Here is a 21,527-nt window from a genome sequence, read left to right as displayed (position 1 = left end):
TGGCTGAATAGGTGAGGTCTTCTGTTCCCCTGTAAGGGGGTGGGGGTAGCGATGATGACGTCTTAAAACATGGAGACAAAGTCCAGTGGATTGTTTTTGAACTTTTTTGGAACAAACAGGATCTGTTAAGATTTTCATGTTTGGAGCCCAGAAATACATTTTAAAGGGAAATAAACAGGCTTTCCATCAATATTTTGAAAAGTTGATATATTTAAGGTACTGAGCATTTAAAGTCTAGCATCAGGCCCCGCCCACTGAGGGATTTACCCAGATACTACTCCAGTATAGGTTCGGGTTTTTACCTGAAAAAAGATATTTTTCTTTTGTTTTTTAATAAAAATAGATCAGAAACTTTCATTTCAAATGGAGGGAAAAAGCAGAAAGATTCTAACTTCTGGAAATGATTGTTGGTCAATTATTGAGCCCAAAATAAAATCATTAAACTTAAATCTGCAGCTGATGAAAAACTAGCAAATGCTAAACAAATATTCCTAACTGTAATAAACCATGAAATAAAAAAACAGATTTAAACGTTTTGTTTCTGCAGCATTTAGAGATCTGTGGTGATGGAAGAAAGCAGCTGCAGCCTCAGATTGTTCTCAGCATCTCATCTGAAATGTTTGCTTTTCTTTATCAGGAGAATATTTGACAGATTAAGAACGCTTCCTGACTTCTAGGAAGTGATCAGCGGACATCCTCCACCTCTTCTTCATCCTTTTTCTGATCTTCTTCATGATTCCTCTGAAAAGATTCACTTCTTTGCTTTGCGGAACAAAAACCAGCGGAAACTGATCGCCTTCTCAGAGTCTCTGTTGATCCGACTGGTTCCCAAAAAGAAAAAAGAAGAATATGCAGACATGTTCTTCTTTAAAGCAGTTTATTTTTCCTCCAGCTGGTGCGGTGACAGCTGCTAAAGCCCCCCCAGCCCGCCGGTCCGCTGCTCAGGTGCGTGTGGTCTGTCCTCCAGTCCAGACTGCTGGCATTTTTTCTGTCATTTCAGATAACAGACAAAAAAGAAAGAGAGCCCCTGTCTGAGCCCTGACCTCTGACCTCTTGATGCCGCCTCTCATACGCCCCCCCCCGACCTCTGGATTCGCTAACAGTGTGAGTTCAGGTCAGGAGGGTTTTGGACAGTCCTGACGTCTGGAGGACTCGTTCCCGCCTGCGACCGCTTTCCCCTCACGTCTCCTCCTCGCTCTCTCTCTCTCTCTTTTGCTGGCTCATTCTCTCTGATGCTCGCTCGCTCGTTCAGCCCGGGCCCAGACTCCGATCAGCGTCTCCTGGAGGAAAGAGCAGGACAGTTACTGTAGACGAGCAGAGCTGCAGCTTAAAGCACAGACAGCAGCTTGTAGAAACTTGTAGCAACCTCTTTCTTTTCTTTCCTAGATCCACTTTCACATCTCATAAATTTCTACATCTGAAGCAGAGATTGAAAAGTTAAATGCTTTGGGAGGAAAGATAAATAGTTTGAAAACCTAAACTCTGGCATCTAAAGCAGGAAGGAAAGATGAGATGAAGGAGCTGAATGAAAAACAAAGTAAAAATATAAAGATATAAGAATTAAAAATGTCTGGTTGGCTTCCATGGAGCAGCAAAGATCAGGAAAACCAGTTAAAAAGCCAAACAGCTGCAGTTAAACAGACACACAACAGAAGCAGAGCCCAGTTACTCTTTAACAGTTATTAATGTTACAATATCTCGCCGTCTGGGTTCTCCTCGCCGTCTCAGATGCTCGGCTTCTGGTCTCTCTGCCTGCCTCGAACCTCCTGCTTTTCATTTATTGCACTTTTCTCAGCTAAACGAGGCCCCAGGTGCGTCACATTCTCCTGGTTTGCTTCCTGGCGGCTCTGGACGCCTCACCTTCCTCCAGTTTTGAAGATGAGGTCGGCGTTGGGAGCGCCTTTCGGGTGCTGGTAGCGGGGCCGTCGCTCTCGGTTGGTGTTGGCTGGCGCCGGACGCTGGGCGAAGGACTGCATCATCTCTGTCAGACACACAGAACGGAGGGATCAATGAAACATTTTGTTGAAGTCAAATAACGAAGTCATCAAAACAAGGTTCTGGTTTTCCTGGCGGGCCTCCACGGGTCCTGGTGGCGTACCCTGATAGTCCTCCTGCTCCTGCCTCTCGTTGATGTCCAGGGTGAGCTTCTTCATCCTCATCCGCTCCTCCTGCTCCGCCTGCTGCTGGTTGAAGTGGTTCGCCGCCAGGTGGGACGACAGCGGGACATTCAGGATCTTATACTGTCAACCAGGAGAAACAGGCGTCAGAAGCCGCTCATGCCGCCATTCATAACACTTCCTGCTATTCGTTATGCCTCTAATGTGAATAAGTTCATCTGTCGGCTGACTTTTAGGCCAGTGTTTTTTTTTCTTGCATCGTTGTTGGCCGATGATAACTGTTAGAAAATTTTTATTTATACTCTGTGTTTCATGGGTTGTTCTAATGAACTATTATGATGTATAATGTGTGATTCATCGTTTATTAACTTCCAGATTAAGGTCATGCAACGGACGGGTTGTGAAAGAGGCCTGAACATCCTGTTTCTTCTAACCATGTGTTCTTGGAAGAATTCAATTGTAAAACAACCACATGCTTTGTTTTAACATATGCGCTGAGGTTTAAAGTAAGATCATTTTGTTTCCCTTCCCCTTTAGTTAAACCTCAGCTGGTGTAATTAGGGACATCCCCCGACTTCAATAAATAGCGAGGAGAAAGCTGAAGACCGGCAGAGTAGGTTGGAGATTGTAAACTCCGCAGTCTCCTTCTTACTCTCCTCGCGAGTAAAACTAAATTAATTGTCTCTGTGCTTTCTTTCTTTCCCTGTATGGATGTATGATGTTTCAGGTGCTTAGACCTGACATTAATCGTAAATGTTTTTTCATGTTTCAATGAAATGGAAGAAGCAGCAATATCTCCTTTAACATCGGCACCAGTTGTTGGTAATTAGGCTGATTTCAAAGAGGCCTCCTAATATTTTTCATCACAGCTAGAGATCATTAGTTAAACTGTAGCTCAGGTAAAAATTTGCTCTTCATGATGACTCATACTATCATGAATTGTGAAAGGATGGATCGACAACCGGTGCTTTTTTTTCTGTGCATGAAGCTGCAAATTCGCTGTGTGCATATTAATTAATTTTTCTATTCTCTTTCTCTTTTCGTTCACAGGTAATGGTGGAGTGGATCATAACAGGGAACTAAATGAAAAATTAGCTGATTGATTTTAAATGAAATTGTCTGGAGCTTCAGCTGATTTTGTTTCAGTAATGTTTAAGCTCTGCTTTAGGTTTGACTTTTTCAGCCTCTCTGGCTGCTGGGAGCAGACGTTGGAGAGCAGGCCTTTAGCTAGGAATATTTCATAGGGCGTACACCTCCGTGTTTCACATCTTTAGGCTTCTACAAGGTCAGACCCTTGTAGAATTCCCCATATTCCTCATTTGTGATGTCATCAGGGTTCCTGGTCAATATTTCGACTGAAATCCTATTTCCTGCATTTTTAGGTGGAATACAGCTAACTTTTTGTCTTTGTTCCAACACTATTGTCCTGATTATGGGAAGTATGTCTGCTTGATTAGAGGAGGAAATTTCATAAGGAAGACATGAGATCATTTTTAGGTACAATTTTATGTTTCATAGGTAATTTAAACAGTCAGAAAGTCTAATGCTACGTTAACACCATCAAAAAAACTTCTGCTGCTTTATTTCTGATTCGGCATTAAGGTCAGACGTCGAGTAAAGTGTATGATGCTTCTGATGCTCCTGTGTTCAGTGGTAGAGAGCGGCTTTGCTATATTTGCTGTGATCAGCGGGTAAAAAGTAGTTTGAATCTATTTTGAAGTGAGAAAGTCCAGGCGCTGCGCTGTCACTGGGAATCCCCAGCAGCAGCTGCCTCAGGCCCGCTCGCCTCTCCAGGGTTTTCCCCTCCTGTTGGTGGCGGCTGGAAGTAGATGTTAGCGTTTTTCAGGTCTGTGCTACAAACTGCAGGCAGCAGGATAATAAAAGCCAACATATTCTGCCGGCAGGTTTCTACATTTGAAGTTAATTTAGGCGTTAATAAACTGTTTCAGAGGAGTGATCATAGCGCTCTGCATCAGCAGTGCTGTGTCTGACTCCCTGCCAGCTCCCAGATCAGCTTCTCTCATTGGTTGATGCGGCGCATCCAGCAGCAAAAATTTAATTTTTCCAACTCCAGCAGCTGCAGCTTCTAAACTTTTTAACACGTGAGTAAAGTTGATGGAGGATTTTAGGGAGTTCCAAAAATAGGACGTACAATTTGTTATTTTCTTATTAAAGGGCGTACAATATAGGCCTGTACGCATTGCTAACTAAAAGCCTGTTTCTGATTATCTTTATTATTTTATTTTGAGACACATATAAATGTTCTTTTAGAGTGGTATTAGGGGGCAACATTGTCCGTATGGTAGATCTACCCCTGCCTGTTAGTTTAGCTTAAAGGCTGGAAACCAGCGTTGGGTTTTTTCCAGGATTTTTCCGTGTTTTATCCGGCCGAAAAAAATTGTTTCTCCCAGTTTCTTCCAGAAGAAACTTGGAAGATCAACTTTACTGTAAGGTTTTGTTTCTTTAAGCGAATATTTTGCCTTAACCCTGTATAGGGCACTCTGTGAAATACTTTGAAAATAAGAATTTCAAGCCATTAATGTTATTGGAATCCAGGACAAGACCTTAATACCTTTGGAACATTAAAAAAATATGGATATTTTGATGTCAAAAATGAATGTCAATGTAATAACAAGAAACGCCAACCTGTCCGAATATATTGAGAAAAATAACAAAAGTGCTTCTAGAAGAAATTCAGTGGAAAGAAACACATTTTATTTGGTCCAACATAACCTTAGAGGCATTAATGCTGATACTGGCACTGACATTTTTTTGTTTAGAAACCTAAATATAATAGTTAACTAGGCTTATTAACTTTATAACTTTTCAATTAGCTTTTTACCTTCTTTTGTTGACTTACAAAAGAAGTCTTATTTTGGCATATGACCAATGCCAAAATAAGATGTTCAGCCATGTAGCAGGATCTTTACTGAATGGTTGGTTATAGATCTTGTGTTTCTAGACCTCACTGAGGGACAGGACCTAAATTCAGTAATAACCCTGAGGTGGGGTTCAACATCTATAAACCAGGGGGGGTTTAGGGACATGAACAGCAAAAGAAATGAAGGAAGCAGAAAACCAGCTGGTGGAATCTGACCCTTTTCTTACATGTGACCAATAGTTACTCATTCATCTACATTTGTTTTACATACACTTAATAAATTATATAAGTTCTTAATTCCTCGATGTCCCAGGACTTTCTTCCAGTCGTCTGGAACAAACCTGTTTCTTCCAGACGAAACTAAACCCCACTAGAAACAAAGGGAAGCTGCTAGCTTGACTGTACTAACAGAAGCAGCTCAGTAACAAACAGAAATACCAAAGCTGAGAATCTTTGGCTTCATATCAGACGTAAAGCCACGATGTTCAACATTTTCCAAAATGAGAAAGACCTCCTTTAATAAGGAGCGGGGGCCGGGCCCCCCTGAGGGTGGAGCGGACAGACACAGGGTTCATTTAGGAGCTCAGAGTTGGTTCTGTTGACCAGAGCTGCAGGTAAGGCCCGTCTGGTCACAGCATGTCTGTGTCCTGCGCTGCAGAAACGTCACAGTGTTTACAGAGGGAGAAACCTCATTTCCCATCCGCCATCCTCACCACAGAGCAGCTCTGTGTTCACACCGAGCTGATGTGGCGGCTGACATTTAACGGAGAGGCAGAGAGAGAAGGGCACACCCTGCAGCAGAGGAGCCGGGATCAGTCCTCAGACCGCGGCTTTCATTCACACGGATCCTTAACCCAGCTTAGGGCCGACCAGCTAACCTGACCTTAGACAATCAGCCCAGGAATTAAACTAAATCCAAGGCTACATTCACACAGCAGCCTGAAGGGACCAAAATCCCATTTTTTCCCTACATGCGACCTGCATCCGATCTTTTAATGACAGTCTGAACAAAACAGATCTGATTTTTCTTTCCAATGCAACCCAGCCCACTTGGCCATGTGGTCCTGAATCCGATATGAATCTGATCTTTTTAAAATGTGACCTGTGTCTGACCAGCGACGCCATTAATACTCAACAAAGGTCACTATTCTGCATCTTGCTACGCAGAAGCGGGGAAAAAACAACAACCATGGCGGCTCTAAATGTGGAGAAAAGTCTTTATTTTTAACCCTCTTTCAAAGACTGTGTTATTAATGCACTGGCTGAGGTTAGATAAGATCACTAGATGCACTTCAGCACTACCATCCATGGTTACTTACCGTACCGACTTTATTTATGAAGCACTTTATACACAGACAGGACAAGGGCTGAACACAATCATAAAATTACTAAAAAAGTTAAAATAAAACAATCCACTGGACTTTGTTCAAAGTTTGAAGACACTTTTTCAATTCAAAATGTCAGAGACAGCGCTGAGTTTGAGGCTTTATACAGCTCAACAAAGCCTTTAGAAAACATGCAAATAGAAACGGATGAACGGGTCCCCCCCTTTGGAATGGGGGTCGTTTGGCTTCTTTGTTAGCCTGCAATGCCCCATACCTGTCTATGTCTCTGAAAGGGGGGTCGTTAGAGGGAATGGTTGGCCTGAGTGAACAGGTGAGGTCTTCTGTTCTCCTGTAAAGTGGTTGGGGTTGCTTTGATAGTGCAAAGGAATCAACTAATTTGCTGCATTGCTGCACAACCATTAAATACAATGAAATTATAAAAAAGATTCAATATAAAATACATATTAATATATAGACTCAATTAAACAAAGTAAAACCTGTCAGATTGTGCAAAAAGCCAAAGAAAAAAGAGGTTTCTTAAGTAGAGACACAGTGAGTGAGGCCTGTCTTATGCCCAAAGGAAGCTCACTCCATAGTTTAGGAGCAGCTACAGAAAAGCTGTTTTTCTGTGTCTTTTCTTTTACTTCCATAAACACAGAGCACGCTTGCTTGTGACATCATTGCGTCCTCTAATGCGCATGCGGAAAACTTAGGCTGTGAATGCAGATCACACAGGACATCCCATATAAGTCGCATATATTGGGAAATGTTAACGACCACGCCAAAGAATCGTATTTCACAAAAAAACTGGAATTGAGCATCAAAGTCTGCAGTCTGAATGTAGCATTATGCTACGTTCAGACTGCAAGCAGCAGATGCTTCATTTTTGATGCTTGTACAACTTTAGTTCTGATGCGCGACTGAAGCATCTTTGCTGCTCTAGCTGCGCGGTGACAAAGTGGGTCTGATGCGCGATGGGCGGAGCTTCACTATCCTTTCTTCGCCTGGAACAATGGCGGCTATATTAGCTGTGATCAGTGGGTAGAAAGTAGTGTTAATATGTTTTTAAGTGAGAAAGTCCACCTGAAAACTTCATCTGTGCAGTCAGTTCATCCATCCCACCTTCAACTATTATTTCACTGTCGCTCAGACCCCCACATACCGGCGGTACGCTGTCACTGGGAATTCCATTCAACGACAGCCTCTGATCCGGTCGCCTCTTCGTGGTTGAAGGCGTTTTTCACATACGTAATCCACACTGCAGGTAGCCTCGTGAGACCATCCTGATCTCGCGAGCTTTCAAGGTTTCACTCGCAGATCAGTCTGGAGACTCTCCGTTGAAGAAAATTTGGAGCCGTTCACCAAACGAACGTCCAATCAGCGTTGGCTTTGAGGCGGGTTGAGGTGTGACGCAACGAGAAGCGCGGCAGTTCGGTCTAAAGAACATGGCGGCTTCAGCCGATGAAAGTAGCGTTAGCGTGGCTATCGAGCAAGTTTTATGGGAATTACAGAGTATTTCTTCACTGAAAGAAGAGCAAAACACTGCTCTGGAGGCTTTTCTCAGAGGAAAAGATGTTTTTGCTCTTCTCCCGACTGGTTTAAGCAAGAGTTTGATCTATCAATTGGCTCCTCTTCGTCGTCGCTCTGTTAGTACGTCATATGCTTCGTTGATCTGATTGGTTTATTTTGCCCGTCTATCACCAACATAGGCCAATCAGCTAACCAGTATTTTCATCCCTTCCCAAAATTACTTCAACGGAAGGTTTCCAGATGGATATGCGGAGCAAATCCATCTGGCGGAGTCAGGTTAAACTGCAGGCACCAGGATAATAAAATCTAACATATTTTGCCGGCAGGTTTTGACATTTTAATTTTAGTCTGAGGAGTGATCATAGCGTTCCGGATCAGCATTGCTGTGTCGGTCTCCCTGCCAGCTCCCAGCTTCTCTGACTGGTTGATGTGGCGCGCCGTGCACCAGAAGTTCAATTTTTCCAACTATAGCCGCTGCTGCTTCTGAGGCGCAGCTTCGGCTGCTCAAAACGTGCTGCAGGACCTTTTTCTGCGTCTTGATGCATGTCAGCCATTGACTGCATGTAAACCAGCTGCTTCAGCCGCTTGCTGTCTGAACATAACAATTTCGTAAAAAATCTTTAGTTGGCTGATTATTATCATTTAATCAAAATAAAATAATCAATAGATTAACCATTGTGCAAAACAATCATTAGTTGCAGCCCTAAAAACCACCTCTTTATTTTACATGCAATTAAAGTAAGGAGGAAAGACGGCTGCAGTCGGAGGAGGTGCTAAAGCCAGAACGGCAGAACGTGAGCTACAGCAGCAGAGGTTAACCTGAGGACGTGTTTCTGAGTGAGCGTAAGGAATGAAGAGCTGTCTGCTCTAGAACAACAATAACGAAATGAAGCCAAAGATCCCTGTGGAACAAATATGACCCAGACCAGTTTAGAGGATGAGACGGAGCTCCATCTCACTGTGACGCTTTAACAAACCAAAGGATGAGATGCTTGCAGTTTTCTCTCACCTGCTGTTTGTTTCCTTTCCGGGTCAGCATGACGAACTGCATGGTTTCGGAGATGTCCGCCTCTCCCTCTCCCATGCACTGCTGCCCAGAGCCGCCCTTCTTCAGCTGACTCTTCAGCTGCAGAGGGATGGCCACGTCCAGCTGGTGCACCTTCACCGCCTCGCCGCTGCGCTGCTGCAGAGACCAAAACATGCTCATCACGGGGCGTCACTCGGGACGAGACTCGATCTACTCCAGCGTAATTATAGGAGGATGTAAAACCTGCAGGTTTTCCAGCATCATCTTATCCAGAGCCTGAATGAAGTCTTCATCCTCAGCGCAGGCCACATGTTTCAGCCCGCCCCCACGGATGGTCACCTCCTATCAACAGCCAGCAAACAAAACCAGCTCAGAAACTCCCCCCATCTACCAGAAAACTATGGATCTTTGACCTCATTACATTGTTCTCCTCGTCCGTCTCGTTCTCTTTGTTGGAGTCGGTCAGATAATCCGTGTTCTCTTCCTCCTCTTCATCCCGCTCTTCCTCCTCATTCTCAGATCCTTCCTGTAGCGAAAGAAAAAAAATAAAACAAAAATCAAAAACAGCAGCCGATTTATTAAAAAAGAGGGAAGAAAAAAAAGACAACAATCCAGTTACTGCACAGAAACTGGATCAGGAAGGTGTTTTTCCTGCAAGGGGGGAAGTGAGTGAGACAAAGCTTTGGTTTTATTCCAGAAATATGAATAAATCCTGCAGGAAAAACATTACTGTGAATCAATCCAAATGTGCCACGACACCGAGAAATAAACTGGATGAAGTGCATGGAGGAATAATGCTACGTTAAAACCGCAAGGACTTTAAACATTAAAAAAAACGCCTGCTGCTTTGTTCACTCACTTAAATACCATGCTGCTGTTATTTTTGCACATTTCTGTTGCTTGCTGATATTTTCCTATTTCCACTAATGTAAAAATCTCTAAAGCTGTATATTGATTATCTATTCTATAATTGCACATCATTTATATTGTAAAAACAATGTACAGTAAAGCACTTTATTTTGTTTATTTTTAAACTCTGTCACCTATTCTGTTATTTTTTTTCACTTTTTAAAGGTCCACATTTGTGAGACCAATTTTGCTGTAAAGCTTCTGGACAATAAAGGGATTTTCTATTGTATTCTAAATTAAACTGCTCCATGTTTTCTACTTATGGTTCATCTGTGGTTTTCTGGAGTCTTAAAGCCTCATTAACAGCTTTTTGACTTTTTACTTAAGACTCAGACTAACTTTATTGTCATTTTGTAAACACAGAGTTTATACGGCTTCTTTTTTACTGCTTAGCAGTAAAAAAAGAACATTTCCATTCATAAAGTGCAGCAGACTAAAGACTGATTCATGTCAGTTTAGGCAGAAATGGCTGTTCCAACCGTTGCATTTCTGAATTCTCCCGAGTGGCTCAAGACTTTACACTAGTGAATAAAGTGAATGTGATTGGTTGTTTATCAAGGGGGCGGGACTGTTGTGGTTGAAGGTTCCCAAGCAGTTTGGTTGTGGCCGGTTTGTGGGAAGCATCTTGCTAACCAGTTAGCATCTTAGTGCTAGCAGGTTCCCAATGGGAAATTCCATTGGGACCAAGTAGCACTAAATTGGTGACTTAGAAACGACGCTGTCAAGGAACGCTATGGACAGCGGAAACATGCAAGAGGAGGAGAGTTTAGTGTCGGAGGTCGTGGATGAGTCTCCTCCGTCATCCATTTTTTATTTAGAGGAGGAAAGCGGGGACGAAGATGTTGTGGAAGAGGACGCCAGGGCAGCAGAAGCTTGGTTTGGTGTAGAAGGCTTCCAGCCGTACATGTTTGAGCCCTTGCCTCGCAACGCTGCCAGTTCTGTTAGCTCTACGCCTGCCGAAGACACAGACGTCCATCCCCGTGAACACTGGGACGCAACTCAATGGGAAAGGAAAGGATTCTGGTTTCAACCGTTGCGTATATTAGCTGCGACACATGAATCAAGATGCTATGACCGAAAACATTTGATTGACAGATGACCGTTGATATATGATTGGCTGAATTTAGGTGTTCAGGCTGACGTAGAACTAAATGGCCTGCAATTTCGATTTTTAAATCGAAATTTTCTAAATTTTAGTACAATATGGTCTGATAAAGAGCACATTTATATACATGTTTAAGCCAGAATGATTTGATATTTTTTTGAAAGGCTATGTTCTCTGCAGAGCAGGACACTAAGAGGACGCTGCTTTTAGTTTTTCACCTTCTCTTCGATTCTCTTAAATCATTGTAGTTTTCTAGCGTTTTAGCTACTTCCTGTTATCAGAGAGTTTCTATTTATATGACAACTCGATTATACAAATAAGGAAGAAAAAAGGCCTCCAGAAAAAATGTGGTTAATGAATAATTATACGCCAAGGACTATGTTTGGTTATGTGCAAAAAGAAAAAGAAAAAAAAAACAACAACCCTCTATAAACCCTTCAAAGGTGCGTTGAGATAAGATTGTCTGTTGCACAAAGTATTGTGGGTTGGTTCCTTGATAAAATATGCCGAGCAGGAAAGTTTCCACCAAACAAACAGGCGCTTTGTCTGGTTTTCAGGCTTTTCTAGGTCGTTCATGGATCATAGGGCACAATAATCCACAAAGAAAAAGGCTGTGTGAGACCATTACTTATTAAAGATCAAGCTAAAGACAAATTAAGACAGAAGACAAACACACACACACCTTTTAACAGCTTTTCTTATCAATCCTTCATGTGGAAAACTATTTAACTTTTCATTCAGACTGAAAACTTTATAATGAGACAAACACAACAGACAAATAAAGCGTGTTAAAGTCATTTCTCAAACCCTGAATCTGCTCAAGCTGCAGAACAATCACCCTGGTGAAAGAAACAACCAATCAGATCAATTAGGATTTATTGATTATTGAAATATTTGTCCACTAATTTAGTCATCTTTAATTGGAGAATACAAACTCTAATACATGCCATTCGCTTAAACAGCGACCCAATCAGATCATTAATTGCAAAAAAAAAAAAAAAGGAAATCTCTCTAATCTATCCAGAACTCCTCAAATAGAGGTTTTAGTTTCAACTGGTTTTATCAAACGGATTAATAAGGGGTCAATTTAGGACAATAGATGAACTTCCAATGCTAATCCAGCCTTTAGGTAGCTTAAAGCTTCCACTGGACATAAAAACAGCCCAAAATGCAAAAGAGTGATGAAAAATCTGATAAAGAAGAGAGGAAGAAGAAAATAAACTGATATCCCAACTATTATGGTCAACGGAAAAAGATCTGATATCATGCAGCCTTAGCAGTAAAGATGAGCAGAAATTAGCTGCTAGCTTCCCTTTGGTTTGGAAACACTACAGTCAATAAACAACAAATCTATTGACACCACATCACTACATAGTTGGTATGTTGCAGAGAAAATGCTTGAACTTCTATCAGCGCTAGCTAAAACAGAAAGAAATTTTTTTATTTCTTTTTAAACTCTAAACTTTGTCACATAATTCACCAACATTATAAGCTTCTTTTCTTGGTATCCTAAAGCCTTAGAATCATTTACTGAATATTAAATACTCTGATAAGTTAACAGTTTTCACATTTCTGTGAGTTTAGCTTCGTTCTCAGCCTCTAAAGATGAAGATCTGCCAGGGAGCATCAACAGCTCATGGTTCACAGAGTGCTCCTTTTTTGGCACTTTATATCTGACCAAAAATAATTTCTTGATTTAATGCAATGAGCAGCTCCTCAGAATGAAGATTAAAATAATTCAACTTCAGAGGTGAGGAAGAGAAAATCCTTGTTAGGTAGCTGCAGGTTCCAGCTGTGGAAAGATCAGTCACACCTCTAGGGTTTTGGCATCACAGTGGCCTAGTTAAAGTTCAGAACTTAATCTGGCAGGTTAACCGAATGTTAAATACAGATATTAGAGACTTTACAAGTCTGCAACGGATTTAGATTTCTGACCCGATCCGACTGATTCCAGCAGGAAGACCAGACGCAGCATATTTCTGTACCGTGATGTAAACACATAACTTGACTCCGCCAGATGGATTTGCTCCGCATATCCATCTGGAAACCTTCCGTTGAAGTAATTTTGGGAAGGGAAGAAAATACTGGTTAGCTGATTGGCCTATGTTGGTGATAGACGGGCCAAATAAACCAATCAGATCAACGAAGCATATGACGTACTAACAGCCAGGCTACTCTTGCTGAAACCAGTCGGAAGAAGAAATACTCTGTAATTCCGATAAAACTTGCTCGATAGCCACGCTAACGCTAGTTTCATCGGCTGAAGCCGCCATGTTCTTTAGACTGAACCGTCGCGCTTCTCGTTGCGTCACACCTCAACCCGCCTCAAAGCCAACGCTGATTGGACGTTCGTTTGGTGAACGGCTCCAAATTTCCTTCAACGGAGAGTCTCCAGACTGATCTGCGAGTGAAACCTTGAAAGCTCGCGAGATCAGGATGGTCTCACCAGGCTAGTAAACACAGACACGTGACCAGAACAGCAAAAGGGACTCACATCCTCTTCCTGTTCGTTCATCTCGCTCTCGTTTCCAGACTGCTCCTCGGTGTCGGCTGCACCTTCTTCATCATCGTCGTCGTCGTCCTCTTCGTCCAGCGGCTCCCCTTCGCTCATGGCGCTGGAGCGGTCGTCCTTCTCCATGGCCATGCCTTCGTCAAAACACAAATCGTCAAACACAAACTCTTGCGACGGACATTTTAAACATGGAGGCGTCATACTGTTTGTTTCTTTTATTGACAAAACCAAACCTTAAACTTTGACACTTTGTGAAACTCTGTGTAGAAAATAAAGCTGCGGCCTGAAGATAAAGATACACATCAGGTCTTGTGTGACTGAAGGACCGAGGAATGTGTGGTTAAAGTATGAGAGGGACACAATGGGCCCCTGTGTATCTATAAGGGGCCTCCATCAATCACTCCTTACTCTGCAACATTCAGGCAGCATTCATGGTGTCACTAAAACACTCGTCCAGCTGTGGAAAGTTACAGAACATAAACACTCAGCTGCCTTTCAGATCTTTAACCACTAAATGTCTTTTTTCTCCACATCCACCTTTAGGGGGCCTCGTTCAATAAAAGCTTAAATATTCTTACTGGAACACCTTTTATCTGGAAATTAAACAGGAGCATTTCTACTCTGAATTGGAAGCAGTTTTAGCTCCTCTGAACACCTGCAGCTGGACCTGCAGCTCGTTCAATCAGTCATTTTCTCAGAGGGCGGAGCTCACATTTTTCTCTGCATTCCAACCGAACACGATGAAACTGTTGAAACAAAGAGTTTTCATGCTGTCATCGAGCCGCAGAGCCAGATCCATCCGCAGCATAAACGCTTCCTTCTTCCGTTTTCCCCTCAGCCTGAGCCAATCGGCTGGGCTGCAGGAGGAGGATGAACAAAGCTTCACCGGGTTGAGCTTCTCTTTCCTCGTCTTCATCTGGGGTCTTATGTGAACTCAAAATCACGGCTTATTCCAAGCTCGTTAAAAAACAAAATGAAACATCTGCAGCCCTCTGTTAAGGTCCGAACACAGAATTTCTATTAGGAGGTCTGGACTTGGACTAGGCCGTTTCAAACTGTTGATTATTTTTGCTGATGATGCTTTGCTTTTCAGGGCAGCGACTTGCTGTGGCATTAAAACAAGCCAGAACCTTCAGCCCTTTGCTACCGCTCTTTTAATCTGTAAAGATTTCGGTTCCAAAATGTTGTCTTAATTTTTTTTTTGTGCAAAAATTTATTTTTAAGTCAAATCAATACAAATTTCCTGAAATAGGAGTCTCTCTCCCTAATATGAGCAGGTATGAAAGATGCTCTGACAATAAAATAATATGGGAAATAAGAAAATTCTGCAATTATAAACTTGATTAATAGAAATAAATGTAATTTTTTCAACTATAAAACTGTCTTACCTGCTTAAATCAATGGAAAAAACTCTTATTTCAAGAAAAACTAACTTGAAGCTCCCTAAACTGTGTTAGATTACAAATTAAAATAATTCACTAAATATCTGCCTTAATTAAAAATCATCTAAAGTTTTCCTGCTCTAATGTTTCCATCAGACCCACAGGAACCAGCCTGGTTCCCACTATTATTGCAGAGAACCATCATATTTTAGAGAAACACAGACTTTCACGCCAGGTGAGAACATAAATAGGTCAAAGGAGAACTGTCTTGTTGGAGGCCTCGTTATTCTGTGGATGTTTTTTAAGAAAAACGTCATTAAATCGATTATTTTAGGAGGCAGGAAAAATAAATCTTTACTGGTATGTGGAAAATGTTTGTTGATTAACTGATTCTAACAATAGGAGAAAATTACCTGCTAAAACAAAACGATTGTTTCCATTTTTAAAAGTAATTGCTGCTTTATGTGACGCAACTGATTTAAATAAATTGAAAAAAGTAATTAAATTTAATCTCCAGCGATTGTTCCTAAATCCTGTGAACTGACTGCATCCTTCAGGTGACTCCATGCTTTTGGTATGCAAGTGTTTCAGTGAACCTGCAGGTCCAGCAGCCCTCCTACGCAGCAGGGAATGCTGCTCCGCCGGGAGGGAACCGGAGAAACCGGCTGCAGAATCCGGAAACCCATCCTTACCCAGTTTGACGAGCACTTCTCTCTCCAGGTCGGCGACCTGCTTGGTGGCCTCGTCCAGGGAGCAGCTCAGCCTCATCTTGGGTCTGAGCAGCTCCAGGGTGTCGCTGATCATGTAGTCGATGTCGATGGGGAACGGGTGGTCCTTCGTCCAAACGTCCACGCTCTTTTTCCACCAAATGTACCTCTGCAGACACAAACGCACGTCGTTTCATGAAATCATCTCTTACTTTCTGTCCTCTGGTGGAGCTTTAGGAGCAGACAGACCTGGAAGTAGATCAGGAAGCAGTCCAGCTTCTTCTTGCTGGAGCCGCGGTCGAAGTACTGACCGCAGGTGTCCAGCAGGGTGCAGACCAGGCGGATGCGGAAGAGGTGCTCGGGGGGGTCCAGAGGGCTGGGGCTGCCGTCCTGGTTCACCCCGAAGGAGATGAAGGAGAAGAGCGTGCGGAAGACGACCGCCGATTCCACCATGCGGTAGTTGTAGAGCTCGCCCAGGAACTTGGCGCTGCTGATCCGCCGCTGGTTGAACTTTGGCTGGTTGACCTGAGCGGAAATATGAGGGAGGTTAGCAGAGCAGGTGTGTCTGTCAGACCAGCATACCCATAGTCCAGGGGTAACCAATAAAAAACATTGAGGGTGAGAATAAAGAAAATCATCAACCAGTAAAGGTCTGGAGACACTTTTAATTATAATCTGTTACTTTAAACAGAATTTAACACTGAAATAAAATGAAGTTTTTATGCATCCATGCTATACACTGACTTTTTAGATATAAAAAGATACATTTTCTCAAACCCCTGAACTGACGATTTGTTATTTTCTTTCTTTTTTCTGTCTTAATGTTGGCAGTGGGCTTTAGGCTGCCCTGCAAGGCTTTAAACCTGGGTTTAACCGGAGACTAAGCCATTCTCAAGCACATATCAAGGAGCTCATTTTGAGCCTGGATCCAGATTTATTGTTGATTCTGTTCATGGTGGAGAATCCTGCTTCACAGCAGCAGGTTGAGCCAAACATCCTCTAAATGTGCAGGGTCATCTTTGAGCACGCCATTTCACTTTTCTTTCACCAGTTCACCGCAGTTCTTCCAGCAGTCCACACTTTCTCTGCTCTCTTTTTCTCATGGTCTTCTCCTTCTTTCCCATCGCCCGGCTTGCCACAGGTTTGCCTGCTGTGTCTAAAAGTAGCAGCAGCAGCAACCCAGACTGACAGCTCATTGGCTCATTTGGATCACGTGCAGCCTGGAGCCGGACGCTCCCCAGGGCTTTACCGTAATAACAGGAGAAGAGGAGCAAGTGAAATAAGACACTGTCGTCGAAAAACATGCAGTAATTTCTAAATGTTCGAAAGGTTGGGTCTGGTTCCAGACTGTGGTCCGCTAATCCATGACCTCTGCCATAGTTAATACCATTTAACCCTTTAGTTTAGTAAGAAAAATTGACTTTAAACCACCTCAACGAGTGTGTATCCCTTTAGTCATGTACAAAAAAAAAAAATTTTATTGCTTACTTTTTGGTGTTTTTTTAAGCGTATGGCGATCTGACCTTACATTGTTTTTTTTTTTACATGACTAAAGGGATACACGCCCATTGAGGTAGTTTAAATGGTATTTTCGTACAAAACTAGCATATGCGTATCCAAATCTGATGTCTTGCGCATTGACTATGGGTATGCTGGTCTGACAGAACATCATCCGTCACATTAACCTGAACCTCCCGCACTGGGACATGGTGGGGGCAGCGTCATGCTGTGGGAACATTCTGGCTGGCAGGTTCTTCAGCTGGGCAGCTACTGGGAGCCAAATACTGCAGAAGCTTCAGAACAACTAAAAGTTCTGTGTTCTCATTAAGAATCAGCAGGAACTTTCCCACCTTCATGTGCCGCAGCCAAAACATTCCAGGTGAACATCATGCCTCAAAATTCCTGTTCAGCAAGAGTGGAGATTTAAGAAAACATTTAACAGTTACTCTTTTCCTTCTCTATTGAGAATTTTAAAGCACAACAGACAGTTTTATTTACAGAATTATGATTTAAAAAGATCTTATTTCCTATTGAGTTAAATAAAAGGTTAAAGCAGAGCTTTGGAAACGTCTCTAATTCTAGAGGAAAGTCATTTTCTCTGATTCTGAACTAAAAGGCTAAAAGAATAATCTAAGTTAGCGATCTTTGCTTCTTTAAAGGAAAAGTCCACTCACATTCAGAATTCAAACTTCTGAAAGTTCTTTAAATCTGAAATGATTCCATCCTGTTCAATAAATGATCAGTGTTTTTAATTCAGAGTTATTTTCATGTGAATGTGTTTTACTGGAGGCATCCATGTTTGTCAAAGAACACTACTGCCACCTACTGGTTAGTGACGTCACGGTGCGGTATCGGCTGTTGATCAAGTCCCAGTGCTGTATCTGGTGTTTGTCACAACGCGCTATTATCCAAGTCATCTTGAAAACATTCTTCTTCCAAATGTTGGCTACATATTACGGGTTTTTTCTCTGGCCAGAAGTTCGATGGCAAATCCTCCCTCTTCAAGTTGGCGATCCAACGACCAACCCGTCCGTGGAGGATCAGGAATCAGAAAGGTGGAATAACTCTTTTTTTCACTTTTACCCGATGTATTCCAGCATCCAGCTGCCATGCACGTGGGCATTGTCAGTTTCACTATAGCTCTGGTGAATTTCAATGGTGAAGTCCTCTGGAAATCTTCAATAATTGTTGTTGATTGCAGATGTGTCTGGTAGTTCCCATTGATTTTGCTTGTAAAGCGGGAAAAATGGTGCCCAAATATAGCTACTATATTTGGGAAAAAATGGCCGCTCCCAGACGAAAAACAATTTTTTTTTTTACTGATTAACGCTAAATTCATTAAATCATGTCGAACATATTAGCTTTAGGTCTAAATAATGAGCCATTGATCATTCCTTGCTGACTGGATTTTCCTTTAATAAAACAATAGCTGAAGTTGGGACCCGGTCCTCACCTCCATGCCCAGCCGGATGTCCTCCAGCACTCCGTCCACCACGTGGATGCCCACGTCCTCCTGGTAGGCCACCAGGCCGGCCAGCAGGTTGGCCACGCAGTGGATGCTGTTGTACTTGACGTTCCAGATGTTGATCATGCAGCAGATCAGGTAGCCCTTCACCTCGGGGTCCTGCCACGGCAGCTTACGCATCTGCCTCAGCACCTTCTCCGTGGTCACCTTGGACAGGTCCTTGTAGAGCAGCTTACGGATGTACTCCTGCAGCGGCGGCCTCTTCTTCTTCACGGCCTTCTCTATGGGCGGCGGGTTGCAGTAGTAGTAGGCGTTCTCCACCATGGTGACGTAGCGGGCGTCCAGATGCTGCGCCTGCTTCTTACGCATCATTTGTTCCTGCGGAGCAAAGAGGATCTGACTGAACATCAACTGAAACGTCGAACTGGGACAGAGATGGTGAAATGAGAACGTAGCTGCTGCAGCAAACGCTAAACCTTCCTTCTGATTAGCGACAGCAGGTTTATAAGCTAACCAAATGCAAGGCTGTGATAATGTTCTGGAAGCTAAATGGGATCAGCACTGACCAGCAGGACGCTGGTCCGCAGGTGAGAGTCTGGCGTCCTAAACAGGAAGCGGCCGCAGGTCTCCAGCAGGGTGCAGGCCATCTCGATGTGGTGATGGGTGAAATCAGACAGCAGCATCTGTTGGCACACAGATTACAGAGCTCTTATTCTAATTTGAAAACCTTTTTTAATAAGATGGATTCGTCTTCAGACGTGTTTGCGTCTGAGCCGAGAGGACGTTCCCACATCAGGATCCAGACTGATTAGACCCGATTCTCTGGTTCTGACTCACCTTCAGGCAGTGAAGCGTGTCCGTCTTTGAGAACATCTTGAACTTGGACAGCTCCCCGATGAATCGGACCGTCTTGTTCTTTGTCTCGATGTTGATCTGGTCCTTCTTACGGATCTAAAACCACCAAATTCAGATGGAAAACTTTTCTTTTTACTTTTCTTTCTTAAACAACTGAAACATATTTAAGCTGAGACGAATATTTCTGTGCATTTTATTGCATAAATTCAATTGCAAATTCTATCTAAGACCCAAAACTAATATTAACACTAAAAGCGCCCGTTGACCCTGCAGAAAACAATTTTCTTTTTGTCTCATCATTGCAATAAAGATACAGTGAAGCTTAGGATTTAAAGGAAATGAAAATGGCCTACATGGAAGCGGAAGTCTCCCTTCAGCATGGAGCAGAGATCCTCGGCCACGTCAGACATGCAGGGATGCAGCGTTGCCACCAGGCGAGAGTAGAAAGGCAGGAGATCCAACCTGAAAGATCAGTCAGTCATCTTAAAACAAAAGCGCAGAGTGATAGCTCCTCTTTGTGGAGGTTCAGGGTATGAGACATCAATTCAAAATCCTTCCTTTAATGGCTGGCTGGCTAACCTCTGCCTGGGGACAGTGAACAGGGCTCGGACCAGCTTCCTCCTGTTGGATTTGGTGTTCATGTTCATGCAGAAGTCCATTGCAGCCTAAAAGAGTAGAGAACAGCAACATGTTTGATGTTTTCCAACCCGTCCACCTGCTGCAGCAGAGATAAGGCTAAAGCATGTCTGGAATGGTTCAGAAACAACCAGAGTTTCTTCACCTTGTCTATCAGGTCCCTGTTGACACAGTTGGGCAGCTGCTGGATGAAGGCGTCCACAATCAGCTTCAGGTGCGATCCTGTGTTTGCCTCCTCGTCTTCTTGCTCTGCAGATGCAATTATTATCAGAAATGTCAAAAAAAAAAAATCAATATAGATGAAGAAAATAAACTATTTACTAAAAGTAATGGAGGCACAATGAAGCAAGTCTTTCGTAGTTTGTAAAACTGGATTTTAAACATGCACCCTCCAGATTGCTATCTGGGTTTTTTCAACAGAAATACCAAGACTGATGTCCTGAACTCACTAAACCTCCCAAAGCCTTGTATGAGAAGATGCAGAAAAACAAGTGAAAAACTGGATGAGAGCAATAATTACGAGATAATATCTTATAATTACAAAATACGGATCTTGTAATTATGAGATAAGCTGTCTGATTTATTTTTTCTTTGGTGAATTCAATACGCTTCAGTCCATTTCTAGTAGTTTGGACCAAAAACCTCAAATTACAACTTGTCACAGAATTCAAGTACTTTGGCGTGATACTTGATTACACTCTTTGTCCTTTAAAAATCATATCAAAAAACTTGCCAATACTGTCAAATTTAACCTTAAAAACTTTAACACTTGGTGCTGCTAGAATGGTTCTCCACTCAATGATTTTATCTCACATTGAATACTGCATCACAAGTTGGTCTCTCACCACAGTTACCAATTTAAAATTAAATTAATCACTGTACAAAAAATCTCTAAAAGGGTTTGACCAAAAACACAATTCTTTCCATGTACGGTATGTAATATTTTAAACAAGTACAATCTTTTAAATGCTGAAAATGTTACAAATTTTTAGGGATGCACGATATAATCGGCCCCCTATCGGTATCGGCCTTTAAACTGAATATCGGACATCGGCCACCCCACCGATATTTAATCAGCTTCTGAGTTTCTAAAGTCAAAAAAAAAAAAAAAATACTACTACTTCTTTTTCCTCAAAAACTTCTTTTTTAGAGACTTAAAAACTTCTAAAGACGAGGGAAAAAATATTGATCCATTAAAATATCCCAATATCTTCCTATGCTGATATATTGCCATTTAAAAACACCATATCAATCTCTTTTACTAATGAAATATTGCTATATGTCATCGTTATGCTACGAAATCCCCCGAAAATTCACCAAATGTTGCCATATTTTTATACACTATATTGCCAAAAGTATTTGCTCACCCATCCAAATTATTGGAATCAGGTGTTCCAATCACTTCCATGGCCACAGGTGTATAAATTCAAGCACCTAGGCATGCAGACTGTTTTTACAAACATTTGTGAAAGAATGGGTCGCTCTCAGGAGCTCAGTGAATTCCAGCGTGGAACTGTGATAGGATGCCACCTGTGCAACAAATCCAGTCGTGAAATTTCCTCGCTCCTAAATATTC

The 21,527-nt window shown here is 42.4% G+C and overlaps 1 protein-coding gene across 3 annotated transcripts in view; it reads right to left on the bottom strand.

Annotated features, from left to right (window-relative positions):
• Nucleotides 1–188: 188 nt before the first annotated feature.
• Nucleotides 189–21,527, bottom strand: part of upf2 (UPF2 regulator of nonsense mediated mRNA decay) — a 28,414-nt gene continuing 7,075 nt past the window's right edge. For 2 of the 3 annotated variants that reach the window (XM_038267147.1, XM_038267148.1), the window contains exons 7-21: nucleotides 20,097–20,200; nucleotides 19,895–19,980; nucleotides 19,669–19,777; nucleotides 19,298–19,411; nucleotides 19,027–19,143; nucleotides 18,449–18,838; nucleotides 15,745–16,020; nucleotides 15,481–15,664; nucleotides 13,389–13,540; nucleotides 9,302–9,406; nucleotides 9,124–9,222; nucleotides 8,863–9,036; nucleotides 2,099–2,240; nucleotides 1,861–1,981; nucleotides 189–1,280 (exon numbers count right to left, since the gene is read on the bottom strand). In XM_038267147.1, coding sequence (XP_038123075.1) covers nucleotides 1,271–1,280; nucleotides 1,861–1,981; nucleotides 2,099–2,240; nucleotides 8,863–9,036; nucleotides 9,124–9,222; nucleotides 9,302–9,406; nucleotides 13,389–13,540; nucleotides 15,481–15,664; nucleotides 15,745–16,020; nucleotides 18,449–18,838; nucleotides 19,027–19,143; nucleotides 19,298–19,411; nucleotides 19,669–19,777; nucleotides 19,895–19,980; nucleotides 20,097–20,200 — 2,183 coding nt within the window. In that variant the 3' untranslated portion in view covers nucleotides 189–1,270. The remainder of the gene's footprint in view (nucleotides 1,281–1,860; nucleotides 1,982–2,098; nucleotides 2,241–8,862; nucleotides 9,037–9,123; nucleotides 9,223–9,301; nucleotides 9,407–13,388; nucleotides 13,541–15,480; nucleotides 15,665–15,744; nucleotides 16,021–18,448; nucleotides 18,839–19,026; nucleotides 19,144–19,297; nucleotides 19,412–19,668; nucleotides 19,778–19,894; nucleotides 19,981–20,096; nucleotides 20,201–21,527) is intronic. The other variant, XM_038267149.1, reaches the window with a different exon arrangement.

This window comes from Cyprinodon tularosa, unplaced genomic scaffold (assembly GCF_016077235.1).
Source record: "Cyprinodon tularosa strain WSP-4 unplaced genomic scaffold, ASM1607723v1 ctg663, whole genome shotgun sequence".
NCBI classification, from domain to species: domain Eukaryota; kingdom Metazoa; phylum Chordata; class Actinopteri; order Cyprinodontiformes; family Cyprinodontidae; genus Cyprinodon; species Cyprinodon tularosa.
The sequence above is the reverse complement of the archived record's forward strand: the minus strand, read 5'-3'. Positions and strand labels throughout refer to the sequence as shown.